This window comes from Mesocricetus auratus, unplaced genomic scaffold (assembly GCF_017639785.1).
Source record: "Mesocricetus auratus isolate SY011 unplaced genomic scaffold, BCM_Maur_2.0 Super-Scaffold_100009, whole genome shotgun sequence".
Classification (NCBI taxonomy): domain Eukaryota; kingdom Metazoa; phylum Chordata; class Mammalia; order Rodentia; family Cricetidae; genus Mesocricetus; species Mesocricetus auratus.
In genome coordinates, this window is record NW_024429193.1 from 24,892,881 (window position 1) to 24,919,522 (window position 26,642).

The following is a 26,642-nucleotide window of genomic DNA, read 5'->3' on the forward strand; positions in this document are numbered from 1 at the left end:
GGAACCTCTATGGGTCTGACTTAGGTCCTCTGCATTTATGTTATGGCTCAGTGCTTGGTGTTCTTGTGGGATTCCTAGCAGTGGGAAAGGAGGTATCTCTTACTCTTTTGTCTACTTGTGGGACACTTTCCCTCCTACTGGACGGCCTTGTCCAGCCTTGATGTGATGGTGTGTGCCTGGTCTTATTGTAACTTGCTATGCTGTATTTGGCTGATGTCCCTGGGAGGCCTGTTATTTTCTAAGGGAAGTTGGAGGGGAGCTGGGATCTGGGGGGGAAGGAAATTGCAGTCAGGATGTATTATACAACAAGATAATTTTTTTTGGTTTTATGAGACAGGGTTTCTCTGTATTGTTTTGGAGGCTGTCGGACCAGCCTCGAACTCACAGAGATCCGCCTGCCTCTGCCTCCCAAGTGCTGGGATTAAAGGCATGCACTGCCACCACCACCCGGCGACAAGAGAATTTTTCAAAAATTCTTTTTTGTCATTTGATAAATCCAGAAGAAGCTCTTTACAAAGATCATATTTCCAAAATGCATTATGTGCATTGTGAAACTCACTATTATTTAATGAATATATGCTAAGAATAACAAAAATTATTTCAGCAACGAAAAGCAAAAAGATCACATTATTTTCTTTACTATTTTATAAAATATGTGGAGATAGTAATATTTGTTATTCATATAGAAATGCTCATGCTGGACTATCAATTCCACTAATCTCTGAATATTCTTAGTGAAACCTGGTCACATATCAGTGGCAAGTCACATCTCTGATGCATCCTCTGTCACTGTTCCTCTCCTCTCATCATACTTTAAAAGGTTTTTTAAAAAGGAGCTTTATTTTATTATTTACCCAAAATACCATAACATGTTTTATTTCCCTGATTTTACTTGATCACTTTAACATGCTTTTTTTGGTAAGCAGTGAGAGTCTCATGAATTGGGGATTTTTATATATACACCTATACTTCTGAAAGGAATAGCCAACTTGAATTTCTAAATATGATAGAGGTGTATGATAATAAGATAAAGAAACGGAGATTTCATCTCTGACAATTGTGTATATCTGAATCAACACTAGAACTCTCAGCACAAAAGCCCTGAATCAGAGGCAGGAAGGTTAGTTTTTGTCTCAGCCAATGGACGCACCTCAACAGTCTAAGCTCTTTTGTCTGTGGTTATAAAAAAAATCACATCCAAAGTACAGAGTTTTCTCTTTTTTGGAAAAAAAAAACATGGCTTTGTGTAGCTGGGGCGGGGGCGTGAGATGGGATATAGAAGGATAGCATTTGTGGGCAGAGCCACAGTTCATAAGCAATATTAAAGTTTAGAAAAAGACAGCATAGGCATCCCATCACCCTATTGTCTGCTGAATTGTCTTTGTAAAGGTTTTGCCATGAAGATTCCTCTAGTTCTTTTTTAGTTAGATCAAAATGGAGCATATTAAGACCCATGAATTTACTTGACACATAAGATATTTTTTGGACTCATACAGGAATGGGTAATTACCATTTTTCTTGCTGTTATTGCTATTACCTGACCAGGAGTCTAGTGCTATATGTGTTAAGAGTGAAAGGATCATAATTTTCACTGATGCACATTTTCATAGCTGCATAGTCAGCTTATACCTCACCATCTGAAAGAAAGCCTTCCTTCCACTCCATATGTGTTGAGTGTGCCTTCCTGTTGTTTTTACCTATCTACCTTATAGTTACTATATCAGCATGGGTTGTCTCATGAGCAGAATTGCACTTGGGTGTACAGAACCCTCAGCTAGCATTTACACTTTAAAGAAAACAAAGTTCAGTTGTCAAGGGAGAAGTGTAGACTACAACATAAAAACTTTCAAACTCTATTTCTATCATTTCTTCTTATTTTGATCAAGGACTATTTCTAACCTGTAGCTTTATAACATGCTGAATGTGAGAAACCAAGTGTCTAATTCAAAGGCCTGTAGCAATGACTAATGATGTAGGATTTAGTATACAGATGTAGTATACATGGAGTCTTCATCAGATATCACTGTCATTATAAAATAGCTCAGAATTAAAGCCTCTATCTCTGGCATTTTGTGTATTCCTATGCAGAATCCCTTATGGTATTTAATACTGAATAAGTCTCTAGTAAACACAGTCTTGAATTATACGACCTAAAGATTCTTTAATTATTGTTGTTAACATTATTAATGGTATTTTATTGACAGTGTGGTTCTTGTGAATATAGAGTTTGTGTGAGAATAATTGTTAGATCAAAACAAATCATGACTCTCTTATATCTTAATGTAGTTATCTAAAATACATATTTGTAATAAAAGTGTAAGCTCCCTGTATTTAAAGAGTTAGTAAGAGGAAAGAATTCAAGTTATTCCAGATATTTTTTAATTGAATCAATGATGAAGGCATGAAATAGTATATTCTGGCCAAACAATCCCTAGAATCTGATATGAGAAGATGTAGATATTGTCAAATGATTGGCATTCATATCCTGGTATATTTTTAGTGAACATGTTCCATGTAACGGGTATTTTTATGGAGATACACGTGTTTCTTGCACTCACAGAATAAATGTCAATGCGTAGTTCTGCTTAGTGGTTCTGCTTAGTGAAAGGGGAATGAAATGATGCAGTATCTCTTAGTTTTAGCACCAATGTTTAGTACTAAATATAAACAAAACATGACAAAGCAACTATGCTGATGTCATCAGAAGCCAACGGGAAGCCCTATGCCACTGGACTGTGTTGAGATGTTGGATCCTCTTGTTTCCATCCATGAATTTCTTTCATATGGAAGAAGAAAACTGTATTTCAGATATCCATCTGGGTTTGGAAGAAACCTCTAGAAATGAGAAGGCAGAAGGGGGAATCTGAGAACAGACTTCCTACAGCACACTTCCTGCTCAGACCTATTCCAGAGAGACTGAAAATGTTAAAAGAACAGGTTTCTTCTTATAGTCCTTTCAGCCGCCTGGACTGAAATCAGCTGGCTAGAGACCATTAGTGAAGCACCAAGCCTTTTCAAACCTGCAGCATAAAGGAGAGTTCACTGAAAGCTTTTCAAAAACACTCTGTGTAAGTATGCTTCTGATAACATTTCGTGCATATTTCTGATGATTTCTTAATTCATAGCCTCTGAAAATGTGGGCAAGTCACATCAAATGTCAAATTCTAACACCTGTTACAAATAAATATGCTTAACAACTGCTTTCCTGAATCTGCTGAGGGAAACACTTAGTCCCTGGCTAAATTTAATGCAACATTCTAGAGGCAACTGACTCAAAAAAAAAAATACACTCCGCCCAAGCCAGATGATCCTGTAGAAGTAGACAAGTTCCAGGAGAGGAAGATAAATCAAGCGTTGGTGTATTTCCTTCAGAACTTCCATGGACTTTTATTGAAGGATTATTTTAAAAATAAAATAAAAATTTAAGAAAAGAGATCTAATCTACTCAAAGTTAAGATAATACACTAATACTCTGGTTCAAAAATATATCCTTAACTCCACAGATTTCAGAAACCAGGCCAACTTTCCTACAGTATCCAAAACCAGGGCAGGTCCCTAGGAAGCCTCAAGAAATCATTGGAAAGTGGTATTCCTATTCCAGCTCCTACAGATGCCTTTGTACTTTCAATTTCCACAATGTTCTTCATTCATCCCACGCACAGCTTATCATATCACTTCATTCAGGTCTTAACCTAAAACCCTGCCTTTGACGTGCAGCTGACTCATAGTTCTTGACTTCCTTGATCAGAAGCCTCATTCCTGGGCTACGCCTTCTTCGCTGACAACCTGTGTGCACACATGTTCATCCCACCCGCTCACCGTTGCTTACACCTTCCAAACAGTATCCTTTTGAATTCCCTCTGCCAACTTCATAGTCACCTTTCCAGTCAACTGTGAAAAGATACAAGAGAAACCACGATGGAGAAAACAATGAGATGGCACTCAGACTTATCACAAAAATAGGTTCTGCCAGGACTCGAGGAAGATGATGCAAATGAGATGGAGGTGGGAATCTATGCTGAAGTAAACCTTTATTATTTATTTGGGTTTTTTTTACGAGACAGGGTTTCTCTGTATTGTTTTGGAGGCTGTCGGACCAGCGTGGCCTCGAACTCACAGAGATCCACCTGCCTCTGCCTCCCGAGTGCTGGGATTAAAGGCATGCACCACCACCGCCCGGCTCCTTTGTTATTCTTAAACTTCACTTTTGCAAATACATATAAAGGTTTATGACGTGTGACAATTTCCAGGTAACTTTATTATGGACAAATGTAATAACAGGACATCATTCAAGTTATCACACTAATATAAACAATAACCAAGAAATAGTTGTACCCTTACCAAAGTATGTTAAAAAACAGTATTCCATATCTGTTACCTTCTCTTAAACACATATGATTCCAGTCTAAACATACAACATCAAGACAGATCATAAATGAGGGACTCTCGGCAAACTGTCCAATGAGTACACCTCAAAGCTGTCAGTCATTAAAAACAAGAAAATCTGAAAAACTGTCACAGCCAAGCAAAACTTATAGAAACATGACAACCGAGTGTAATGTGATCTCAAATATTAGACTCTGAAATGGAAAAGGGAAATGAGAGACACACCAGTAAAGTCTGAATAACGTGTAGACATCAGTTAGTAACACTCTATCAGCATTGGCTTCTTTGCTGTGGCAGATACCATAGGAATGTCAGAGCTTCACAATGTGGGAAACTGTGTGGAAGATACAGACAAATGCTCTATACTGTCTTTGTGACTTCTGTAACCCCCAAACTGAACTAATTCCCTCCCCCATACATACCATTGCCCCATGAGTATTTGGCTTACTGAACAAACAACTCTCAGCATGTTAGTCTTATTTATTAAACCCCAGTTTACCTAACTCCGTTAAGTTATACACAGTTTAATTCTACCTGAAAAGTCAAAACTAATGAATGAAATACTGGGATACAGCTCAATGGTAGGGTGCTTGATTAGAATATTCAAGCACTGTCTACACATAGAGACACTAAACATTTTTCAGTCTTTTCAAATGAAGCTCTTTTTTCTGGCTAGGTGTTTAAGAAATAAACTGTATCCTGAGGTTCTGAGAGTAATTAATATGTGTTTGTTGCTGAACAAATATTTATAAATTATCTATTAGGTCTCAAAATTGTATCTAATTATGGGTGTATATAGTTGAATTATAAATGGTACTCTGCTTCAGAAAACTCACCATGTAAAAATTAGTAACATGAACTCAGCACCAAGTATGTCACCTTTGTTAATGATTTACAACTCTCAATAAATGTATTAAATGGTTCTCTTGTCATCAAAACTAAGAGAATTTAAGTAATTCACTCAAAAATATTAAATAGCTATGATGTGGCAGAACTAAAGTTTCAACACCCCCACACACCCCCAACAAATACTGACTCCTGAGCCTGAGAGAGTTCAAAGAAACAAAAAGACATGGGTGACTCATAAAACATACTCATTTTTGAAATGTAGGACACCTAGTACAGAAAACTTATGAACACTGTGTATCAATAGTATTTCTGAAATTCTATCAGCCTCAGCAATTTGAAGTATCCCAGTAGAATATATGTGTGTTGAGGAATGGGGGGAAGAAAGTTGTTTGAAAGTCATTACTAGTAATGATGGAAAGTGATCTGGTGTGATGATAACTGTGGGTCTACACTTTTTATTTATAAACAGAAAAAAAACATGTGTTCACAGTCTGAGTCTTTTTGGCCCCTCAGACCAGATCTTTCTTCTTGCTCCTGACAACAGTAGCCTCACAGGAGGGAGCAGGCATCTTGTGCATATTTTCCCATTGAAATGCCTGTTGAGATCGGTGTGCTTAATGAGTGTCTCTGAAGAGAATGAGGATTCCTCCAGAGAGCCAAAGAAATATTGAAGGCATGAACAAATTCCAGAATCTCTAAAACATGAACTACAAAATGCATTGAAAAGATAGGCAGAGACATGGCATGCATAATCTTAAAATCTTTGACCCAAGACATTATAGAATATTAAGTAGAAGGCTGAGGTAAGCAGATCTATGATTTAGAAATAAGGAAATAAATTTAATATGTATTTACTAGATAGCAATTTACTGAAAAAGTGCAAGTTTCCATGAGAAATGTGAGAAACTGAAAAACACAAAGAACATGAAAGGGATCATGCTATTAAAGTCCAGCTGATAATCTTCATTTACTAATCAGATCCTGATTCATTAATTCAAAGGATGTTTAATGGGGACCTACAATATTTTGGATGTAGCTCTAGATAAAATAAATAAATGAATAAAGACAAAATCTTTCCTTGTTTTTGATACTTTCATTTCACCAGAGAGTGAAAAACCACAAATGAATCAATCGTTAGATAGGTTTCTCTAGAGGTGCACCATCTGTAGAATGTGTGTATATTGTAAAGGGGGATTTGTAGATAGACTAACAAGAGACAGGGTAGTCCTACAATGACTATCTGGTAGCAGCTCGGCCTATAAAGTTGAATGCCTCAACAGTCCCCGTCCAGCTCTGAAGCCTGGAAATTCTCTGTAGAGTCACTGGTATTGACTCTATATTCAAATATCAAACAAGCTGGAGTCTGATGTCAACAGAGGATGGCAGCAAGAATGACAGATATGCTTGCTTAGAAAAACAGAAGCAAAGCAGGCAGGCCCACACCCTTTGTATCTGGATCATACCTTTGGGAGATGTACCAACTTTGGGGGTGGGTCATCTCCTTTCCACTAGTCTTCTCTGAAATCACTCTCACTGACAGGCCCAAATGTGTGCTTCCTGGATGACTCAAGATGCTGTCAACTTGACAATGAGATCAACCACTGAATGACAATCAGTGCAATGGAGAAAAGTAAACCAGGAAGGGTTGGAGAGACAGTTCAGAAGAGTGCTAACTGCTTTCACAGAAGATCCAGGTTTGCTTCCCAGTGCCCACAGTGGGTGGCTAACAACAATCTGGAACTCCAGATCCAGAGAATCTGATATCCTCCTCTGGTTTCTGTGAGCACCAGACACGCACATAGTTCACATACACATATGAATGCATTCAAAAATGCATGTCATTAAAAACAAATTTGAAAATCTAAAATAAATGACAAGAAAAAGAAAATGGAATATGTATGTTGAAAGAGTCAGGAAGTGATTGAATGAGAAAGAGATAAGAAGCAAAATACTCAAGATATTCAAGTTGCAAGCCCTAGAACAAGTCATCACATAATGTCATATAACAAAATAAACAGGGATTGTAGATGGAACTAAAGGGACTGATTAGCCAACCTTAAAATGGGGAAGATAGTGTGGATTATCTGGGTAAGCCCAATGTAGTCATCAGGGCCCTGAGAAGCAGAAGAGAAAATTAGAAACATGAGAGACAATAGCCAGAAAGGGACTTGACTTGATGCTCCTCTTTGAAGTTGGAGGATAGACCAAGAACCAAGGGACCAGTAGCACCTCTAGGATGGCAGATAACAAAGAAATAAATGTCCTGAAAGGAACCAGCCTTGATGATATTTAGACTGTAGTCCAGTAAGATAAGTGTCAGACTGCTGACTCCTGAAACTGCAAAATATATGTTGTTCTAGCTCCCGTGTTTGATGTGGTAAGCTACAGTAGCAATAGGAAATGAGCATGGGGAAAGTGCTCCATTGCTATAGTATCACCTAAAGGTCGGCTTGCCTTTACCCTTGTTGTTGGCAAGTTCATTTGCTCTATTATGGCATCATTCCTTCACCAACGTTAGAACCAACTTCTTCAGGAATACAACATAGTCTAAAGACCAGCAGCTCTCCAGGAATCCTCCATGCCTTCAGTGCCATCATGGAATGTTTGAGATAACCAACCTCATGAATTGAACAAGTAATGGATTCTTATCTTTCTGATGTGAGACAGCAATTGTTGAACTACCCAGACCACATCCTGTAAAGAAATCTAATAAATCTGACCCTTAAGTAGATAGGCTGATTGATCTTAGAAGATTCATTCCTTCAGAGAACCCTTGAGTATTACAGTGCTGAGGAATACCACCCAAAGTTGACACACACACACACACATACACACACACACACACACACACACACACACACACACACATGAGAGTCCTACAGAAAGGAACATCATGGGTAATAATGTAGCAACTTCAAGTTATATGCTCTATAAAAGTTGCACTGAATTAAATCAAAACTTTTCAAGTGGTTTCTTTTCACAGGAACTAGTTTTTGCTTTAAAGTAAGTAGCTTAAAGGGAAATTTTTGTTTCTACATTTGGTGACTTAAAAGGCTACTGTTTAGGAAGCCATCATATAAAATCTCCATTAATCAAAGTAATTCAGGAATAGAGCTCCAAATGGAGCAGTGAAGCCTGCATTACTATAACTTGGATTTCAAGTCCTGAGAACTGTTCATCTACTACCTTTCTTGATTATTGGTTTAAGCCATTACCTATATTCCAGAAACACTCTATGTAAATTATGGGGGTGGCACAAAATGAGAAAACCTCTATAAATTACATTTTAAAATTAAAATGCCAAGAAAGTTTTTCCCATTTCCCAGTTTTGTGAACTATCCAATGCTGCTGGTTAACATGTCAAAGTGTGGCATGAAGGTACTTTTCATTTTCTGTGAGAAAACCTGACTGTGCCCACATCTGAGACCTTGACAAGCTCTCTAGCAGCAATTAGCAGCCCCCCCCCCACCTCTGAGTCAGAATGTCAAGTTTCACAGAAAGTTTTCAAACCTCCTACTTCCTCTGAATAGCAAACAGCCAGACTGCACAGAGCTGTTGAAGGCAGAAAGCACGTGTCTCTCCCTGTATGAAAACCAGCTCTGCCTCTTCTACTTCTGGCATCAAGAAATGACAAGAAAAATCAGAAAGATAAAGAAGGAATCATGATTGGGTTAGGTGAGGATGGCTTAGACACCACCCTGAAAGTTGAATCTGTAAGTTAATAAACTGATTGGGTGAACCTCATCAGATTTGAAATTCTGACTCAAAACTGGTATTGAGAGAAAAAAGACAATCCACAGACTTGGAAAATATTTGTGAACCATACATATGAGTTGAAGCATTTGGAGAATACTTGAAAAATAAAAACTCAACAAGAACAAGATTTTAACAGCCAAAAAGTATAACAGAAGTTTACCCAGAGATTGTATGTTTGGTACAAGTTAACAATGAAAAAGACACTCAGCATTAATTGATTATTAATGAAATGCAAGTTAACATGACAATGAGTTACCAGGTCTTAATTCTTGGAATAGATAAAATCTTACAACTTGCTTTTTAAATGTCTGTGAGAATGTAAAGAAATGGAAACCTTCTACACTGCTGAGGGTGATGTCAAATATTGCAACTGTTTTTGGAAAATAGCTCTTAAATAAGCATCATATACATGTGATAAGATTTGATAAGATTCAGTCCTTAAATTCCTACATGTTTGCTTAAGAAAAATGGAAGCATCTGTCCACATAAACTTTTTTCAGCAATTTCTTTTAACAACAACAACAAAAACTTCCAAACACTTCAAATACCATTCATCATGTAAACAGATAAACCAATGACCTTTGTGTATATAAAAAAACTAGTTTGCAATAAAAATAATTAGTTAGCATGGAACAATATAGGTAAATCCCAAAATAAAGATAATGAACAAAAGAACACATATGAGAGAGTACATATTATTTGATTTCATCTTGTACAGTTCTAGAAAATATAATATACAATAACAAAAAGCAGGCCAGCATTCTCCCAGGAAAGGGGGGATGGGAAGTATGTTTCAGAACATGAAGTATGGATTTTAAAGGAGAATAAGAACATTTGTGTGTGACTAATTTCTTAATCACCTTAGTTGCAGGAATCATTTAGCATGTGTGTGTGTGAGTGTGTGTGTGTGTGTGTGTAAACATATCATGTGTTTATGTATGTGAAATTATACCTGTACCTGAATAAAGATGTGAAGTTTGGGGGGGTTCTTTTTTAAGGTAAAAAACGTGGGAAAAGGAAAACTTTCCAGAGACAATGTGAGAATACTACATAGGAAGATAGAAATAAAGTGTCTGCTCCCAGCACATGCTGAATTCCACCCCACTTCATTTTATCAGTAAACTTAGGGACTTTTGATTGAACTATACCTTCATGGATAACATACACACACACAACACATCAACAATTGGCTGCTGTTCATAATAACCAATGTCTGATGAGTGTCAAAGCCTGGAGATTTAATTGACAATGTTCTTCTCTGTGAAGGCAAGCTGGTAAAGTGTGTTTACACAATGGAAAGAGCTCTTTACCAGACTTTGTGAAAGTCATGTCTCTTGCACCAATAGTGATCTATTGTCATGAGTCTGGGTGGTCCTGTCATGGAGCAGATGAAGTGTTTCTTCCTTGCATCACCGATAACTAATTACGCTCTTCTTGCTTGGTATTCCTGTTCACATGCATTCCTGTGGAAGTGCACCCATTCACAAGAGGGTCTGAAGGTGTAAATCACACTGGTTCTCCTCCAGGAGCAGGGGTGGGGACATGTCTCTAGGTTGCTATTGACCCTTTTCCCTATACTCTCTATGACGACAGTGACAACGATGATGGTGGCAAAGCTTTGAACTCTTCCTGCAGTGAGTTGTAGATATCCTGCGATAAGTTCAGCTGAAGTTATTTCTGTAGTGGTATCAGTTTGAATATTCTTACACAGTGAATGCCAGTTCTTTCCCACAACTTTGATTTGCCTTATCAAAGGTATGGATGGTTTCCATTAAAAGGAAGGAGTTACTTGTTAAACGGCCACTTTGTGAACCCTGAGACTGGTCAATGTAACTGATAAACTGAAGGCCCCAGACACCCATTCTGGCTTGTGCTTCTGAGCAGAACTCATCCACTAGATAAATAACTGAGATAGGTCAAGACTTCTGTGGAGGGCGGAGCTGTTTTCTTAGCACAAATATAACTCACTGCATGACAGTTAGTGCTGTTCTTGTAGAGCACTGCCTACATTTAAAAGAGGCAGTTCCTATGACCTGGATAGACACCGTAACTGAATTTGGACTGATACCTAGCCTAGAGCAGAATTCTGCCAGTCATACCATGATTAATTCAGTACCCTGGCAGAGGGTGCAGAGCTGTGGCTGTTGCTCTGACTGAGTCCTTGGCTTCAGGTTGAGAACTGATCTATCTGCCAGGAGCTCCATTGCTATATCTAATCAAATAGATGGATGGTTTATCCATAGCTTCTGTATGCACCTAGAATACTCCTGATACCCAGGAAATGGGAAGGCTGCCATACCTATATTAGAACGTATTCTTCAAAGACCATCATTTTGGGCAACTGGTCCTTGAAAAGTTCAGAATACATAACTGACTGATGTTCCCAGAATCCTTTTAGTTTCCAACACAGAATATACTTACAGGAGCATGATGTGAACAAGGGGAAAATTCCCCAGGATCCCACCAACTGAAGGATTTGGTAAAATTGATTCACCTTCAGAAACATCTTGGATACAATACTGTTGAGTAAATGGCCTTGGAGTCCCATGCTCCTTTTCCAATGATGATAGTATATATGTGGAAAAAGTCTTTCCAGCCGGGACTAAAAGGACATTTAAAATCTTCGCAAATCAAATTAACATCTCCAACAAAAAAATTATATACAGGCTACATTTTTTTAAGTTACCCTGGTCACATCTGCTTGAGGCTACACTGCACTGATAGATAATTTATCACTCTTTGTTTTGTGAAATTCTTTTTAAGTAAATGTTTATGAAAGTGACTCAAACTTTACAGTAATAGCCAAATTATGTGACTATCCTTGGTATCCATCAACAGCTGTGTGTGTGTGTGTGTGTGTGTGTGTGTGTGTGTGTGTGTGTGTGTGTGTGTCCACAGTGGACTTTTAAGTCAGCTGTAAAGAAATGTGAAATCACGACATTTGCAGGAAAATGAATATATACTATTATGCTGCATAAGATAAGCTAGACTCAGATAAGTATGACCTGTCTTTCTTATGCACAATCTAAATTTTAATATACATATTTAAATCACGTGAAATTCTAAAAAGACTTTGAAGAGAGAAAATGGAGTCTGAGGGGGTGGAGAGAGTGGTACAGGAGGTTCACTGGGAGGGTGGGAATATCACTCATTTTCTCTCATATGCAGAAACCACACTTTAATATATATAATATATACAAATGTGCATATGTTCAACATAAAGGTAGAAAAAGAGCTATGGGAGGAAGACAGCAAGAGGATGGATGGGAGAAAAGTGTGTAAGTTGCAAGCATGAGTAAGATATGATAATGATGAGGTGTTTGTGTATTTGTGAGAAGGTATAAAATTCAGCTTTGATATAATGATTGAGAAACATTTTTAGACAATTAGGTTTGATCTTTAAAGGTACTTCCCATTTCTCCAAGCATCTTGGTTAGAGTATTGAAATGTTTTTGAGTGTTTCCTTCAAGCCCAATCTGCTCCCCTAAAACAACCATTCCAATTCTCCACCAGAGAGTTGCCCCTTGCCAGTTATTGCCTGGTCAATTTCTGGCACTTTGAGAAACTGGTCAGGGCATGGTTTATCAGAAGGTCCTGTGATTTTTGGCATGTGACATCATCTGAACATTGTAGAACTGGATGTTTTTCCAGTCTTTCTCATCTGGCTTTGTGCCTCCTTCCGGGAATCCTAAGTAGGCAGCCTATGTTCTGAGAGCTGGTTGTCACTTCCACTGCTTTGGCAGTAGACGGCAATGAGGTAGAGCTTGCCAGGAATCTGCTGCTAATGGATTGTTACTTTTTCAGCAATAGAGGGCAATCCAACCAAGGATTATCTTGGTGTGCAGCTCAAAAGGAAGTAAGAGAGTATCCAGTCTGCTTCCGTGGGCCTCTTCCTGAGGCCAGAGTATGCCTGGATGCCTCATCCATGCTAATTGGCTTGAAGTCAGACCCTTCAGGATTCTGTGCATCTCCAGAGTTCCAGCCTGTAAGGACCAGTCACAGGCTTCCGTGTTACTGTGGTCATGAATAGTGCTAAGCCTGGTTACACTCTAAGTTCACAGCCTGCTAAGACCAGCATAGCATGTGGGCTGGATGAAGGCCTGTATTCCCATGTGCTGCCCATTGCCTTGGTGGACTCACAGATGAAGATAATTACAGCCATCCATAGGTGACGCTAGCAGGAATAGAAGCCTGACAGGCAAGGGCTACATGTTTTCCCCTGGCATTTGGGGTGGGATAGAGGTTCTAGAGGCTGGCTCCACAGGTACCTGGGGATGGGGTTGCTAGGATCTCCCCAGTGTTGTTTTAACAGCATTAAGACCTAAAGCTGTATGTTTGTCTTACTACCCTGTCTTCAGCAAACAGGATCTTATTCCAACTCTATGTTGCCTAAGGTTGCAGGAATGTTTATGAAAGTAGACCTTGGGCCACCGAGGCTAATACTAGCTGAACCATCCTTAAGTCTTTTTTTGTTGTTGTTGGTTTTTACGAGACAGGGTTTCTCTGTATTGTTTTGGAGGCTATCGGTCCAGCCCAGCCTCGAACTCACAGAGATCTGCCTGCCTCTGCCTCCTGAGTGCTGGGATTAAAGGCGTGCGCCACCACCGCCCGGCCATCCTTAAGTCTTATAGCAACAAAATCCTACATGGTCCTACGGGTTCAGTAGAACTCATACTACAGCAGGCAGTGATGCAGTCCAGAAACCTTGTCTGACACCTTTCTTGGCTTCTGCACTGCTATAGAAACATACGGTTCTGTCCATTAGTGTCCAAGTCTTGACCTGATGCCAGAGTTGACCCAGAAACTCCCTCTGTATACTCTGGCCTGCCTTCCTGACCTTTAGCTTCTACTCGATCCCAAAGTACAGAAACCTGACTCTTATCTCTAAGATAAGCTACTTCAGCTTTTGTCCCCAGCAGGTGGAGTCTTGACCCATGATCTGCCTGCTGAGGTTGGTTGTGTGCTAGAAGCTTCCAGGTCCCACAGATTTCCAGGAGCTCAATACCTTGCCCTAGTGGGAGGAGTTATGAGGTTCTGTTGAGCAGTATTCTTCATGTAACTACATTTTAGGTCCACAGCCCAGACTTACCTCTCACTTTGTCCCCAAGCAGGAAGCCTCTCTCTAAATGCCAAGTTCCTTGGAAGGGACAATGAATGGGATAAGCAACTCTTCCATCCTGCCTACTTCAAATGTCTGTGCCTGACCCTTCCCCTGTTTGTTCCAAGGAACTAACAATATGCACTGTGGTCCTGCCTGGTTCCTTTAGCTGTCGTGGACATGTTTTGGTCCGTGGATGAACACCTGACTTGGTGTGCCTGGAGAGAGAGAGCACCAGAAGAACTTACTCAGCTCTCACATTGCCCAGACTCCTCCATGGGACTGTTGATTCTCTTTCTTTCTTTTTGAAGAGATCAAACCAAGGGCCTTATGCAGATTGGAAAGAACTTTATCACTGAGGTATGCATCCAAACTCACACATGTCGTTTTTAAATTAATTAATTTAGTCTCTCCTTTTAATAACAAAACATCATGGCACCTCCATTTTTATATTACTTAAATATAGGATTATTGTGCTTAAACAAAGGTAGAATTAATAAAAGATATATGGATGTATTACACATAGTCAAACAGATTGAGAAAGACCACTTACCAAGTTTATGATACAGAGTATTTTATAGTGCTTACAATGTAAATACCATATGATAGTACCTCAGATATGATTCAGTGTTTGCATATCCCCTATACTGAACTTCCTGATTTCATCAATGACCACGGGTCATTCAAGAGCATTTTGTTCATTCTCCATGTATTCTTTAGTTTCTGTAGTTTATCCTGCCATTTTTTTCAAGCTTTACTTCATTGTAATCTAATAAGTATCATATTAGGGGTTATTTAGTATTTGGTTGGTCCAGAACCTAAAATATTCTCTATTTTAAAGAACGCCCAATGGGATTCTGAGAAGAACGTATATCCTACTTATGCTGAGTAGAACCTTCTGTAGATGTTTGTTAAGTTCATTCTATCTATGGCACAGTTTAAATATAAAAACTGTTGGATTTTAGATGGGAGAGAGGTAAGGAAATGGCTATTATTGTACCAGAACCTATCTAAACGTCATTGTCAATCAGTATGATTGAAGAAAATGAATGTGCCAGTGTTTGGTGGACAGATATCGATACTTGATACAGTGTCTTCATATATTGCTCCCTTTGTTAACAGGCAGTGTACTTCCTTTTCTCTTCTGGCTGATTTTTGTTTGAGGTCTACTTTGTCATAGAATACGTCCAATAGAAGTTTTCTTTCAGTTTCTATTCACTTGATACATTGTCTCCTATCTTTTAGCAGTCAGGTTATGGGTGTATTTACTGGTGAAAAATAAGTTTCTACATCTAGATTTTAGTCCAATTACCCAGTCTGTGTCTCTCTATTGGAGAGTTTGAACCACTTACATTTAATGCTATTATTGAGAAATTTTTCACTAGCTCTTATAATTTTGTTTGTTTTTATGATTGGTTGGATTATTGTTCGACCTTACTTTCTCCTCTATCAGCCTTAGGGGTTTTCTGGGTAATTGTGTTAGATATGATAGAGTCCTTCCTTGCTGTACTTTATTCAACTATTATCTCTTGAAGTTTATTATTTCCTGGACTTTGGAAATTGAGATGTTCTTCTTCCTCTGTATAGTAGTCCTTGAAACATCTTTCTGCAGTGCTAGGTTGGCAGTCATGAACTGCCTTAGTTTGTGTTTCTCTTGAAATGTTTTTGCTTCTCCATCAATTTTAAAAGACAGCATTGCAAGGCATAGAACTCTTAGTCAGCAGTTACTGACTTTTAATGCCTTCTTGGCTTTGTAAACTGATGATGAGGAACTGCATATGAATTCATTGTTCTGTGTTAGTAAGTAAGTTAGTGTTTTTCTCTTACAGCTTTTTGTATAGTTTATTTGGTTTGTATTGTTGGCATCTTGACTGTGTCATGAGGGTAATTCTCCGTTGATGAGATCTGTTCATGGCCACCATCTGAGAGCATGGCTGTCTTTCCCTGTGTACAGCCCAAATATAACCTTTCAGCCAATCAGGATCCAGACAGTCTTACTCTCTGGCCTTTCTCTAACAGGCCAAACTGGAGCTTCCTGACCTATGGGTGCTCCCTGATCTCATGTACCTGGAGTAGTTCAGGTTTTAGCAATAGACTCTCCATCAATATGGCGCCAGACTATTACCCTCCAAATGGGATTTCTCTCTACTGCTGACCTACCTGCCAGAAGAATCATAGCTTCACCATCACCCAGGCTTGTCCTTGGGTTATGACTGCCTACCTTTGGTGGATAATTGTGTCCCCTCCTCCCATTGGTACATTGAACACCTGACTCTATGTTTGGCTTGCTTCTCTTTCTGGTGGCATGGCTTCACTAACTCTCTTCTGGTATCCTTTAACTTCCATTAAAACTTTTGTTTCTCTTTGGGATGAAGTCTTTTTTCCCAAGCTCCCACAGAAGCATCCTATAGCATTTGTCTTATACAAAAGTCTCCAATACATTTATGTAGGTTGTGAAAATCTCTTACAGATCCTTTTAAATTCACTTGACTGCAATCTCATTCTCAAAATAGTGACTGGGGTTGATAATTACATCTCTTAAACTCTAGCAAAACTGCTGGTCAAGCTGCACCAGTAACAGTTTCTAATTTAATTTCTAATGTAGCACAGACTCCCAGCAACTGGAGTAAACAGAATCACCTCTTTTATACAGAGGAAAATTCTAAGGTACAGATAGTTACTTGGGATCTACAACTAAATCTGGGCCCCACTGAGTGCAGCATTCCCATGGTGCATTCTGGGTCACAGTTCCAAGTCACTGGCTGTGTGCTCTTTACCAACTTGGTCAACTTCAGCATCCTTGGATGTAACTCAAACATGGTATCTTTACTATAGGACTCTCAAAGGACAGATAGATCATCATGTAGAGTTTACAGTAGTCTCTAGCACACAGTCATACAAGGGTACCTACAACCAGCTAGGACAGAGGCAGCAGTAAAATTATTACTGATAGTCATTCCATAGAACCAGCAGGTGGAAGCTCCCATAAATGGAATAGTTTAACATCAGGATTTCTAAAAGCAAAATAATTCATGGAAACATATAAAATAAACATACAACCGCTGTAAATACTAAGAACAAGACCAATCTCCTCTTCTTTTTCTGCCGAGACTGACAGACACATTAGAAGTGGCAACACTGACAGTAGGGGAGTAGGGAATAAGAGTCAGTTTGGATGGGGCCAAGTAAAAGACTTGTTCATTTGAGGAAGGTAGGAGCGGCTAATACAGAGTGCTGCCAGCCAAGGTTAAATAGATGACCTCTCCTGATAAATTCACTCCTCGTCAGAAGACCCTTCGTCCCTCTCCAACCATTTTCCTCAATTTCCTATTTCATGTATTATAAATATATAAACAGCTTCATGGTGGAGGAGCACCACTAGTTTGAGGCAAGCCTGGGCTACATTTGAGAGACTGTATCAAAAGACAAATGTTAATCAGTCAATTAGTTAATTAGAAATGTACACTCCTCCATTTCATGAATGGCAAGAAAGGAATACATCAGTCTTCATTTTTAAAAAATTTTACAAAATAACCAACCCAAATAATTAGTAAAAGAAAAATATGTTGAGTGATAATGTCAAGGTGCTGTTTTCCTCAAATGAATTTGAGCATGCAATTTCTAGGAAGGAGTTCTAAAATTTCAGTTTCTTTCTTTCAAAAAGAAAAAAAATAGATTATGAATTGGAACAGAAAGTAAATAGTTGCAGGGAAAATAAGGCTGTTCCACATGAAGAAGCCAGAACAATTTGACTCTTGGGATAAAACATTACAACTGCTATTTGAAGGATGGATGCCTGTGAAGCAACTCTAAAATGTGTTCCTCATGTGGTTGCAAGGGGTATTTTTCTCCAAGTCCAGAAGGAAACTCATTTTCCCTTTCTCCCATCTTCACACAATTGTCATCTCATCTCCTCCAACACATATCATCAAATCTGCCAACAAGAAGATATGATTCCTTGAGTGTGGTAACTCGCACAGTTACATGAGGGGCTCCGGCTTTTTCCTTAGGGTACATGAAAGGCAGGATTCACTCAACAAGGATAACACCCAGGGGAAATCAGGTCTAAACTGGAGTCATCCCCAACTCCAGTGCTTTAAAAGACTAAACTAGACAGCTTGTTCTCCCCGTCATGGAGGATGTACAGGCTCAAAGAGTTAGCACCTGGATAGATACCTGGAACCTCATGATGTCCTGAGGTCATCCAATTCTTTGCTCTCAAACCCTCTTTGCTTCTACTCAGCCATATTGTAACCTAGTAGTAGCATTCCCACAAGAGAGGAGCAAATGGCAGGAAGAACAGATACAACAGCCGTAAGCCTTAATGGAGTTCATAAAATCAGGAATACTTTGTGTATGTGGGGGGGGGTCTTTGGTTGTAATTAGCATATTTAATGGAAATGGATTTACATTTAAGATACAAAACCATTTTACAATATTCCATATCCAATTTGGGGATCTAATCTTTCTCTAACAGGTATGTTCTTTGATAAACCCACTCTTGGCTTGCTCATGCATTCAGCAATACCTTGGAGTAGGTATTCCTGTGCAAATACCCATTCACTTCACGTAACAAATACTGACTTTTATAACACACATCCACTTCTAGAAAAAGGAGACAGAGTGAAAATTCAAGTCCAAAAATGACTTTGTAGTTTTTCATAAACAAGCTCTAAGATTTTATTAGAGTAACCAGACTTTACTCCAAGTCTTACATCATTCTGAAGCTCAACAGAAAACACAGTCTTATACTATCCCATTATAACAGGGAGAAAGATAAAAGAATCCATAACTGTCCATTTATAATTGACCCTCAGTAAATCTTATGATAAACCATCCATGCAGCCTGGTGCATTAAAGGCAATAAAGGAATACACAAATGGAGTCTTTTATTGGGGGCTTGATTCTTTTTTTGAAACCTATACTGCCAGCTCTTAGAGAATATAACCTATGCTTTTTTTTTCTTTGGTTGTGAGCCTACCCTTTAATAGCTGAGCCATCTCTCCAGCCCTAAACTATACTTTTGTAAAAATATGCAACTACGCTCTCTTTTCACCAGCCAAGCAAGATGCCCAAGGGAAAGAAGGCCAAGGGGAAGAAGGTGGCCCCGGCCCCCGCCGTCGTCAAGAAACAGGAGGCCAAGAAGGTGGTGAACCCTCTGTTTGAGAAGCGGCCCAAGAACTTCGGCATCGGGCAGGACATCCAGCCCAAGAGGGACCTCACACGCTTCAAGTGGCCCCGTTACATCCCGCTGCAGCGGCAAAGGGCCATCCTCTACAAGCGGCTCAAAGTGCCCCCCGCCATTAACCAGTTCACCCAGGCCCTGGACCGGCAAACAGCTACCCAGGTGCTTAAGCTCGCCCACAAGTACAGGCCAGAGACAAAGCAGGAGAAGAAGCAGAGGCTGCTGGCTCGTGCTGAGAAGAAGGCTGCTGGCAAAGGGGACGTCCCCACTAAGAGGCCACCTGTCCTGCGAGCAGGAGTCAACACAGTCACCACTTTGGTGGAGAACAAGAAGGCTCAGCTGGTGGTGATCGCCCACGATGTAGACCCCATTGAGCTGGAGGTCTTCCTGCCGGCCCTGTGTCGGAAGATGGGTGTCCCCTACTGCATCATCAAGGGGAAGGCCAGGCTGGGACCGCTGGTCCACAGGAAGACATGTACCACCGTTGCCTTCACACGGGTTAACTCGGAAGACAAAGGTGCTCTGGCTAAGCTGGTGGAAGCTATTAGGACCAATTACAACGACAGATACGATGAGATCCGCCGCCACTGGGGAGGCAATGTCCTGGGTCCTAAATCTGTGGCTCGAATTGCCAAGCTGGAAAAGGCAAAGGCCAAAGAACTCGCCACTAAACTGGGTTAAATGTACACTCACTGCTAAGTTTTCTGTACATAAATACAAACTTATCTTCCAAAAAAATATGCAACTACTATTACTATTATGAAGATTTCTCAGGAATTAACAACCATGCTATCATACACAGTGGCTTTTCTGTATACTAGTATACTGGTATTTTGCTAAATACCTGTTGATTTCTGGGACTGGAATTGGGGTTTTCCTAGGTAAAGCATTTTTATCAGAGAGGGTACAAAGAGCACTGCATCTATGAGCAGTCTGGGTTTTCCCAGCAAGAGGAAGGTACCAACAATATTGTCAACTGAACCACTGTGAAAAAAAAGAAAAAGATAAAAACCCTACTATCTTACTTTGATGTTTTCCTAAGAATCTACATTTGCATTTTAAATCACATTTTTGTATATTCATTTCCACACTTCCTTTGGCTTTTAAAGCTGGAACCAAAACATCGCTCAAGACTGGCATTTATTAGGGTGGAAAAAAAGAAAAACAAGTCCACACAATTCTTTTTCTAACGTATTTCTTCCAGATTAGTTTATTCAGAAAGTCACATTGACAGGCAGATGGAGGAAGAGACTCAAGACAGTCTTAGAGATACTAGGAATCTCAACACCTGGGTTTCCATTTTAATATTTCAACTTCTTCCTAGCCATTGAGTTTCTGTGGATAACTATGTTAAAATGTGTACCACAGAAATGTGCACACACACACCTTAAACTTGCTCTTGTAGTACATGTTAAAAATTATATAGTTCATCATGACAATAGACAATAAATTTACTGAAATTAAATCAAATTAAGCATCTCAAAATTTGCATTAGCAACAGTCTTTCTACAAGCTAGCTAAATTTTGTTCATCATCATTTTCCCTCAATAACCTAAACACTATTGGTATCCATAAGTGATTGCTAGGCATTACAATATAAACAAGAGTTCACATTAATTGGATTGTGAACTTACTGCTTCATCTTTGTAATGGGCCAGTGCCTCCCCATTAAATGATTAACACACCTGACATTCTCATGGGCTCTGTTCCATGACTTTATAGCCCCCTAATATTTTATGACTAAAGGACATGCTGAATACTGAGACCCGAGCCAAGGAACAATAAAAAGACATAATACAACTAAACCATCAGTTTTCTAACAGATCATAAAATGGAAATGTTCAGCTGTTATCGACTTGAGTGACCTGAAAAGCTGGTGTCATTGGATATTTTCTATTTCTTCTTGACCTTATTGGTACATGCCTAAGGACATGCTAGCCTGATTTCTTTCAGAATTCAATGGTTTCTTCCATGAGTTGGTGGTGATGGTGAAGAGAGGAGTACAACAATGATGAAGTCCTGTGGGTTTGTATGTAATTCATAAAAGGAGGTATGCATTGTATTTTAAAGCATTTTATGAGAGAGACATAAAGACCCTGATCTCTCTGGGGGACTCATTTTAATGGTAGACCTTTTGACTAGTATGAATGAGGTCCTAGGTTCAATCCTCGATGGAAGAAAAAGGAAAAAGAAAGACAACACCCTTGTCTCAAAATATTCTAGTTAGCAAAAAAAATAGACAAAAAATGAACAATTGGTTGAAATCATTTCTGATGACTAGGTTACCCTTTGCAACTTAATGGTAAAACTCTCTTACTAAAGATAACACAAACTTTGATCATTGAACATGGAGAAATAAAGTTGGTACCAATCCAAATGCTAGGAAAGCTGTCCAGTCAGAATACAAATCCCACAAGCTACAATACTGACCAGTCTATGAAAATATACCCACTGTTACAATGGTGGCATGAATGTTATGAGAGTAACCAACCACATTTCTAATGGAATTTAAGGCTAGCTCGACAAGACAGAACACTTGTCTGGCACCATTAACATGTCCCAAAACCCAAGGCTACGTAGGTCACAGGCTGTATAGGATAACCCACTGCTAAATAGATATAACATTATACCAATTTATCCCTATACCCATGGTTTACTACATTTCTCAACCCTCATCTAAGAAGCTTCATTTTTTTCCATAGATGGTGATTAACACAAAGGCCCACATCTGGTCATCATGAGAAGAATAGAAAACTACAACTGAGTTCTTAGCTTTAACTGGGACATCTAAGTGGCAACAGCATGATTTTTTTGTCTTAAAAACAACATTTTAGCCAGAGTGACTAGTTAATAGCTATTATAGTTGCCTGGATAGGAAGGTACAATGGAAAAGGAAACAAGGAGCAAATAAGAAGTGCGTTGTGAGGGATGTGTAGTTGTCTATATTTGGATGAGAGAAGAATAAGGGTGGCTCCAAAGATTTTACTCAGGACTTGAATGGATATGATAGTGTTCACCAAGACAGGAAAGACGGGCTAAAACTGTTCATGTGTCTCAGACATTGTCCCAATCATACCACAGGGTAGTTATGTGATACAAGTTATCATGGCCATCTGTCCCTAGGAGAAAGTGGTATAACTGTCAAAACAGTTACATCTAAAACATTTAAATAATGGGGGAATTGATCTAGAATTCACTCTGTTGTCTGGTTAGCATATCTTCCACCTGTGCACCATAATAGTTACTATCAGTCACTAGTGTAACAAACAAATTGAAAATTATCCTTTTCTTATTTTGAAGCTACTCAATGTGTATTCTCCCTACACAGAAGAGGAGCAATGAGGATGAATGGAAACAAAGGCTTTCTTCTTAGTAACTGTAGAATCCACATGCTGGGATTACTAGAGTTCCTTAGATTTACATCAAATTGGGTTTGGCTTTTGTCTATTACATATTACCTTTAAATTGAGATTTAAAACAGTGAATAAAGGAAACAGTGTGATCTAGTAGAATGGGCATGGAGGTTCTCAATATGTCTGCCTTTGATCTAAACAATGCTATAAAAAACTTCATACACTGTATATCCCAACTTCTTCCTCAAAGCATTGGTCTAATTCAATACATCATGAACATGTGATAAGGGGAGTGTTGGTTAGAAAGAAAACGTTTGTAAACATCAAGAAATTTGGTAAGTTATCATTATAATTGTTATTAATTTTCTAAAACATTTTCAATTTAATGCATTGCAAGCCATCTCATTATTAAGTTTTGCAAATAATACCAAAAATACCTATCATGTTGTGACTGTCTCATCAAGGGTAGAATCATTTTTCTTCCTCCCTCTAAGCCGCATTAATTAGCATGTACTACTTGACAGAATTCTGCCAAAATACTCATCACAAACAGAAACCATAACATGGTAAGAAAAGCAAGCATTCTGTTAGAATCTCAGTCAGCGAGACTGTCTGGGACTTTTATTCCTGTACCAAAACTACCAGTCAAATTTTCCTAACCATTGGTAGTTTGCATCTTCCATGCCTTTAGCTTGAAATTGCCTTTGCAAGTGTGAATATCTTCCATTTGACAAAAGCTGGAAGCATTATGCTGACCACACACACACACACACACACACACACAGACACACACACACACACACACACACACACACACACACACGCCCAGGATACCATTCTAAAAGTAGCAATGACCCTCTGCTCTCTTGTTAATATTGACTGCGATTGTTTCTAATCATGAGATTAAATGAGGGAGTATTGATCACCACCCAGTGTGAGGTCTAAATGGCACGGCAGAAACAGCAAAACTGCTGCCATCCTTTGCTGTAGTAGTCTGGGAGATCTTTGAACCATGCTGAGGTATACACTGAAGGTAGACGTGGCTCCAGAGAGGAAAATCAAACTCTTCCATTCCTGCTTGTTTTGAGAAACTGATTTCACAAATTTGGAAATGCTAAGCATTGATGAAATTCCCCCAAATGCCTAAATAAACTTTCAGATTAATCCAAGATTTGATTGCAATTTCTGAGAAAGTGCACCCAGAAGCCCTTTGGATTACAGTGCAACCGGGATATAGTTAAACATTCCCCCGGTGTCATCTCACTTGAAATCACAGCTCAATAGCCCGAATTCCTAAGCATAAACTCTCAAACATCCTTTCTGTCTTCCTTCTCAGATGTCACAAGCTCTGCTGGATATGGGCACTCTCACCTCCCTCCAGTCTGAGCCCTCAACTTCTCCCTGTGTTCTGTGAACCAGCCGCAGAAGGGCCCGTTGTATTTTTCTCCCAGCCACTTCTGGCCTGTAATGTCTTTTGACATGCTGCAAACCTGAAATAAAATGTCATTAGCTGACATGATAAATATTCTTTTAATATTCATTTACTGGCTAGCAAACAGCTTAGAGTCTTCAAATCAGCTCTCCAGGTCAAGGTCACTCTATGGTATGGAGATCCTGTTCAAATCATTCATGTAGAGATTCTGTCCATATAATACATAGTTAATTAAAATGTATTAACAATTATGGGCACATGTGTTGCAGAAACCCACAGAAACAGCTGACCTGACCAAGTGAGAGAACACAGACACCAGTCATAAGGCTGAGGAACCAACATTGGACCAAACAAAGCCCTCAGAATGGAGTGCCAATGAGGAAGCCTGGACAGGCTATGGGACCTCTGACAGTGGAAACAGTATTTATCCCTAGTGCACAAATGGATCTTGGGAGCCCATTCCCTATGGAGGGATACTCTCTCAGCCTAGTTACACCGGGGGGGGGGGGGGAGCTTGCCCTCCTCCAAATGATGTGACAGACTTCGATGATCCCCCCATGGAAAGTATCAGCATCCTTGGGGAATGGTTGGTTGATGGGATGGTGGGTGATGGGAGAATGGGCAGGAGAGGGAACTGGGATTGATATGTAAAATAACATTGTTTCTAAATTAAATAAGTAACACAGGAAAACAAACAAACAAAAAAAAGCAATTACTGACATGCGATTTATTTGTGCAAACTAAAAACAATGGGTGGAGAAGAGGAACTAACATACTTGTTCCCTGCCCATTTGAAACAGAGTCTATTATGCCCAAGAACCATGCCTCTCTGTGCAGATCCAGAACATATCATTAACATGTTGGGGGAGTTGCTTTGGTTTTGTACTGGAGGGGCTCTTTTTTCTCCAATTCTTTTTTTTTTCTTTGTAATTCTTACTTTTACTCTTCACATTCTAAAACTTGTTGCCAGTTTCTGACCTAGTATGAGCTAAAGAACCTATGATATTCTTATTTTTCTCACTGAAAGGAGAAAGTGGAGGAGAGGACGAAGGAGAGGAAGGCTGTACAACATAACAAAGTTTCTGTGAGTCACAATACCAGGACACTTGGGAACCTGTCTGTACTGATGCAGTAGAGACCCTGTCTCTGAAGTTTCCCAGCAGTATCTATATGATCTATTTACATCACCTGGGATGAGCTTCAGGTGCCAACAATTCTTGCAGATTGGTCCCGTCTTTCCTGATGCATGTGCCATAAACCAGATCTCATGTAAAATATACAGGAAAACGTTACTGAGAACTCTTCAATCATCTTCACTTTATTGTTCTAAATTTTCTTGTATAGATGTAGAACATCTTTACATTTTTCTATATTTTCCTCCTAAATTCTTGAAATTACACTCAGTCCTCTCAGAGTCTGCTCATTTTCAACTTCAATGACATCCTTGTGTCCCATAGACCACTCTGTTTGGAAACACAGGAAAAGAACAACTAAGCCATTTGGAAAAAGGTGTTTTGTTCATATAAGGAATTTCTGTGTTTTGTTGTTGTTGTTGTTGTTTTGTTTTGTTTGGTTTGGTTTTTACAAGACAGGATTTCTCTGTATTGTTTTGGAGGCTGTCAGTCCAGCCTGGCCTTGAACTCACAGAGATCTGCCTGCCTTTGCCTCTCGAGTGCTGGGATTAAAGGTGTGTGCCACCACCACCCGGTTCCTTCTTACCATAGCTTTATGGCTATCCAAAAGAAGCATGTAGTCACTAAGCAACAGGCAGCCAGAGAAGCTATGACTTTGGATTGCCTAATGACCTTCACTAAGAAACACAGTCTGATAAACAGAGCTTTACATATCATTCCCATAGCTAAAGCTAACTTAGACCAAATGTGTGGTGAATATATGTAGAATATTTAACTAAATAAAACATAAAGGACAGAAATTGAATTCAGTTCTTCAGTCCTCATCAGAAATTACAGTCTAATGTTATTTTTCAAGAGACAGGGCTCTATAAATGTGGTAGGGCTGAATAACAGTGAAACTACTTTTATTCCCTTTTCGGGAATATTCGCCCTTTGACTCCTACAGGCTGTTTTGTTGTTGTTTTCTGTCTCAGACTCCACAGACCTCCACTTGAATGGGACTAAAGAGTGATCTGCTTTCACTTCTCAGACTGATTGACTTCCTAATGACTGTGACAGCAGCTGCTGATGGCCTGCCTGGGTCAGGCTGACCTGCTCTGCGGTCTACAAATCTATTATTGATAATACTGTCTTCCAGAAACTGAATGCAGGGCGGCTACGGGAGGTGTGTCTGGAAGAATGTCAGAAGCAGTCTGAGTTTTCCAGGAGGCTGGTTGTTTTCTAACACCCATTCTGAACTATGCGAGCGGGAACACTGTATATTTAAATGCATCTGTTGTACAACTGCTGAGTTCAGAGTACTCTCGCAAGGGCTGGGTAATCACACAGATGGTGTGCTTCACGACCAAAACCACTTGCTGTAGATGCCACGTTCAGAGAGAACATGTAAATACTTGGCATAGTTGTGGGAGTTTTCAGAGGTGTTAGATTCATTTAGAAAGTTACAGCT

At 39.4% G+C, this 26,642-nt stretch overlaps 1 protein-coding gene and 1 long non-coding RNA gene across 2 annotated transcripts in view; one reads left to right on the forward strand and one right to left on the reverse strand.

The window, feature by feature from the left end:
- LOC110343071 overlaps positions 1–26,642 on the reverse strand; it is a 105,112-nt gene that overhangs the window by 53,130 nt on the left and 25,340 nt on the right. The window lies entirely within an intron of this gene.
- On the forward strand, positions 19,136–20,007 carry LOC101841383 (60S ribosomal protein L7a). Its single transcript, XM_005081980.4, has one exon. It carries the CDS (start codon positions 19,158–19,160, stop codon positions 19,953–19,955), a length of 798 nt encoding a protein of 265 aa, XP_005082037.2. The 5' UTR covers positions 19,136–19,157; the 3' UTR covers positions 19,956–20,007.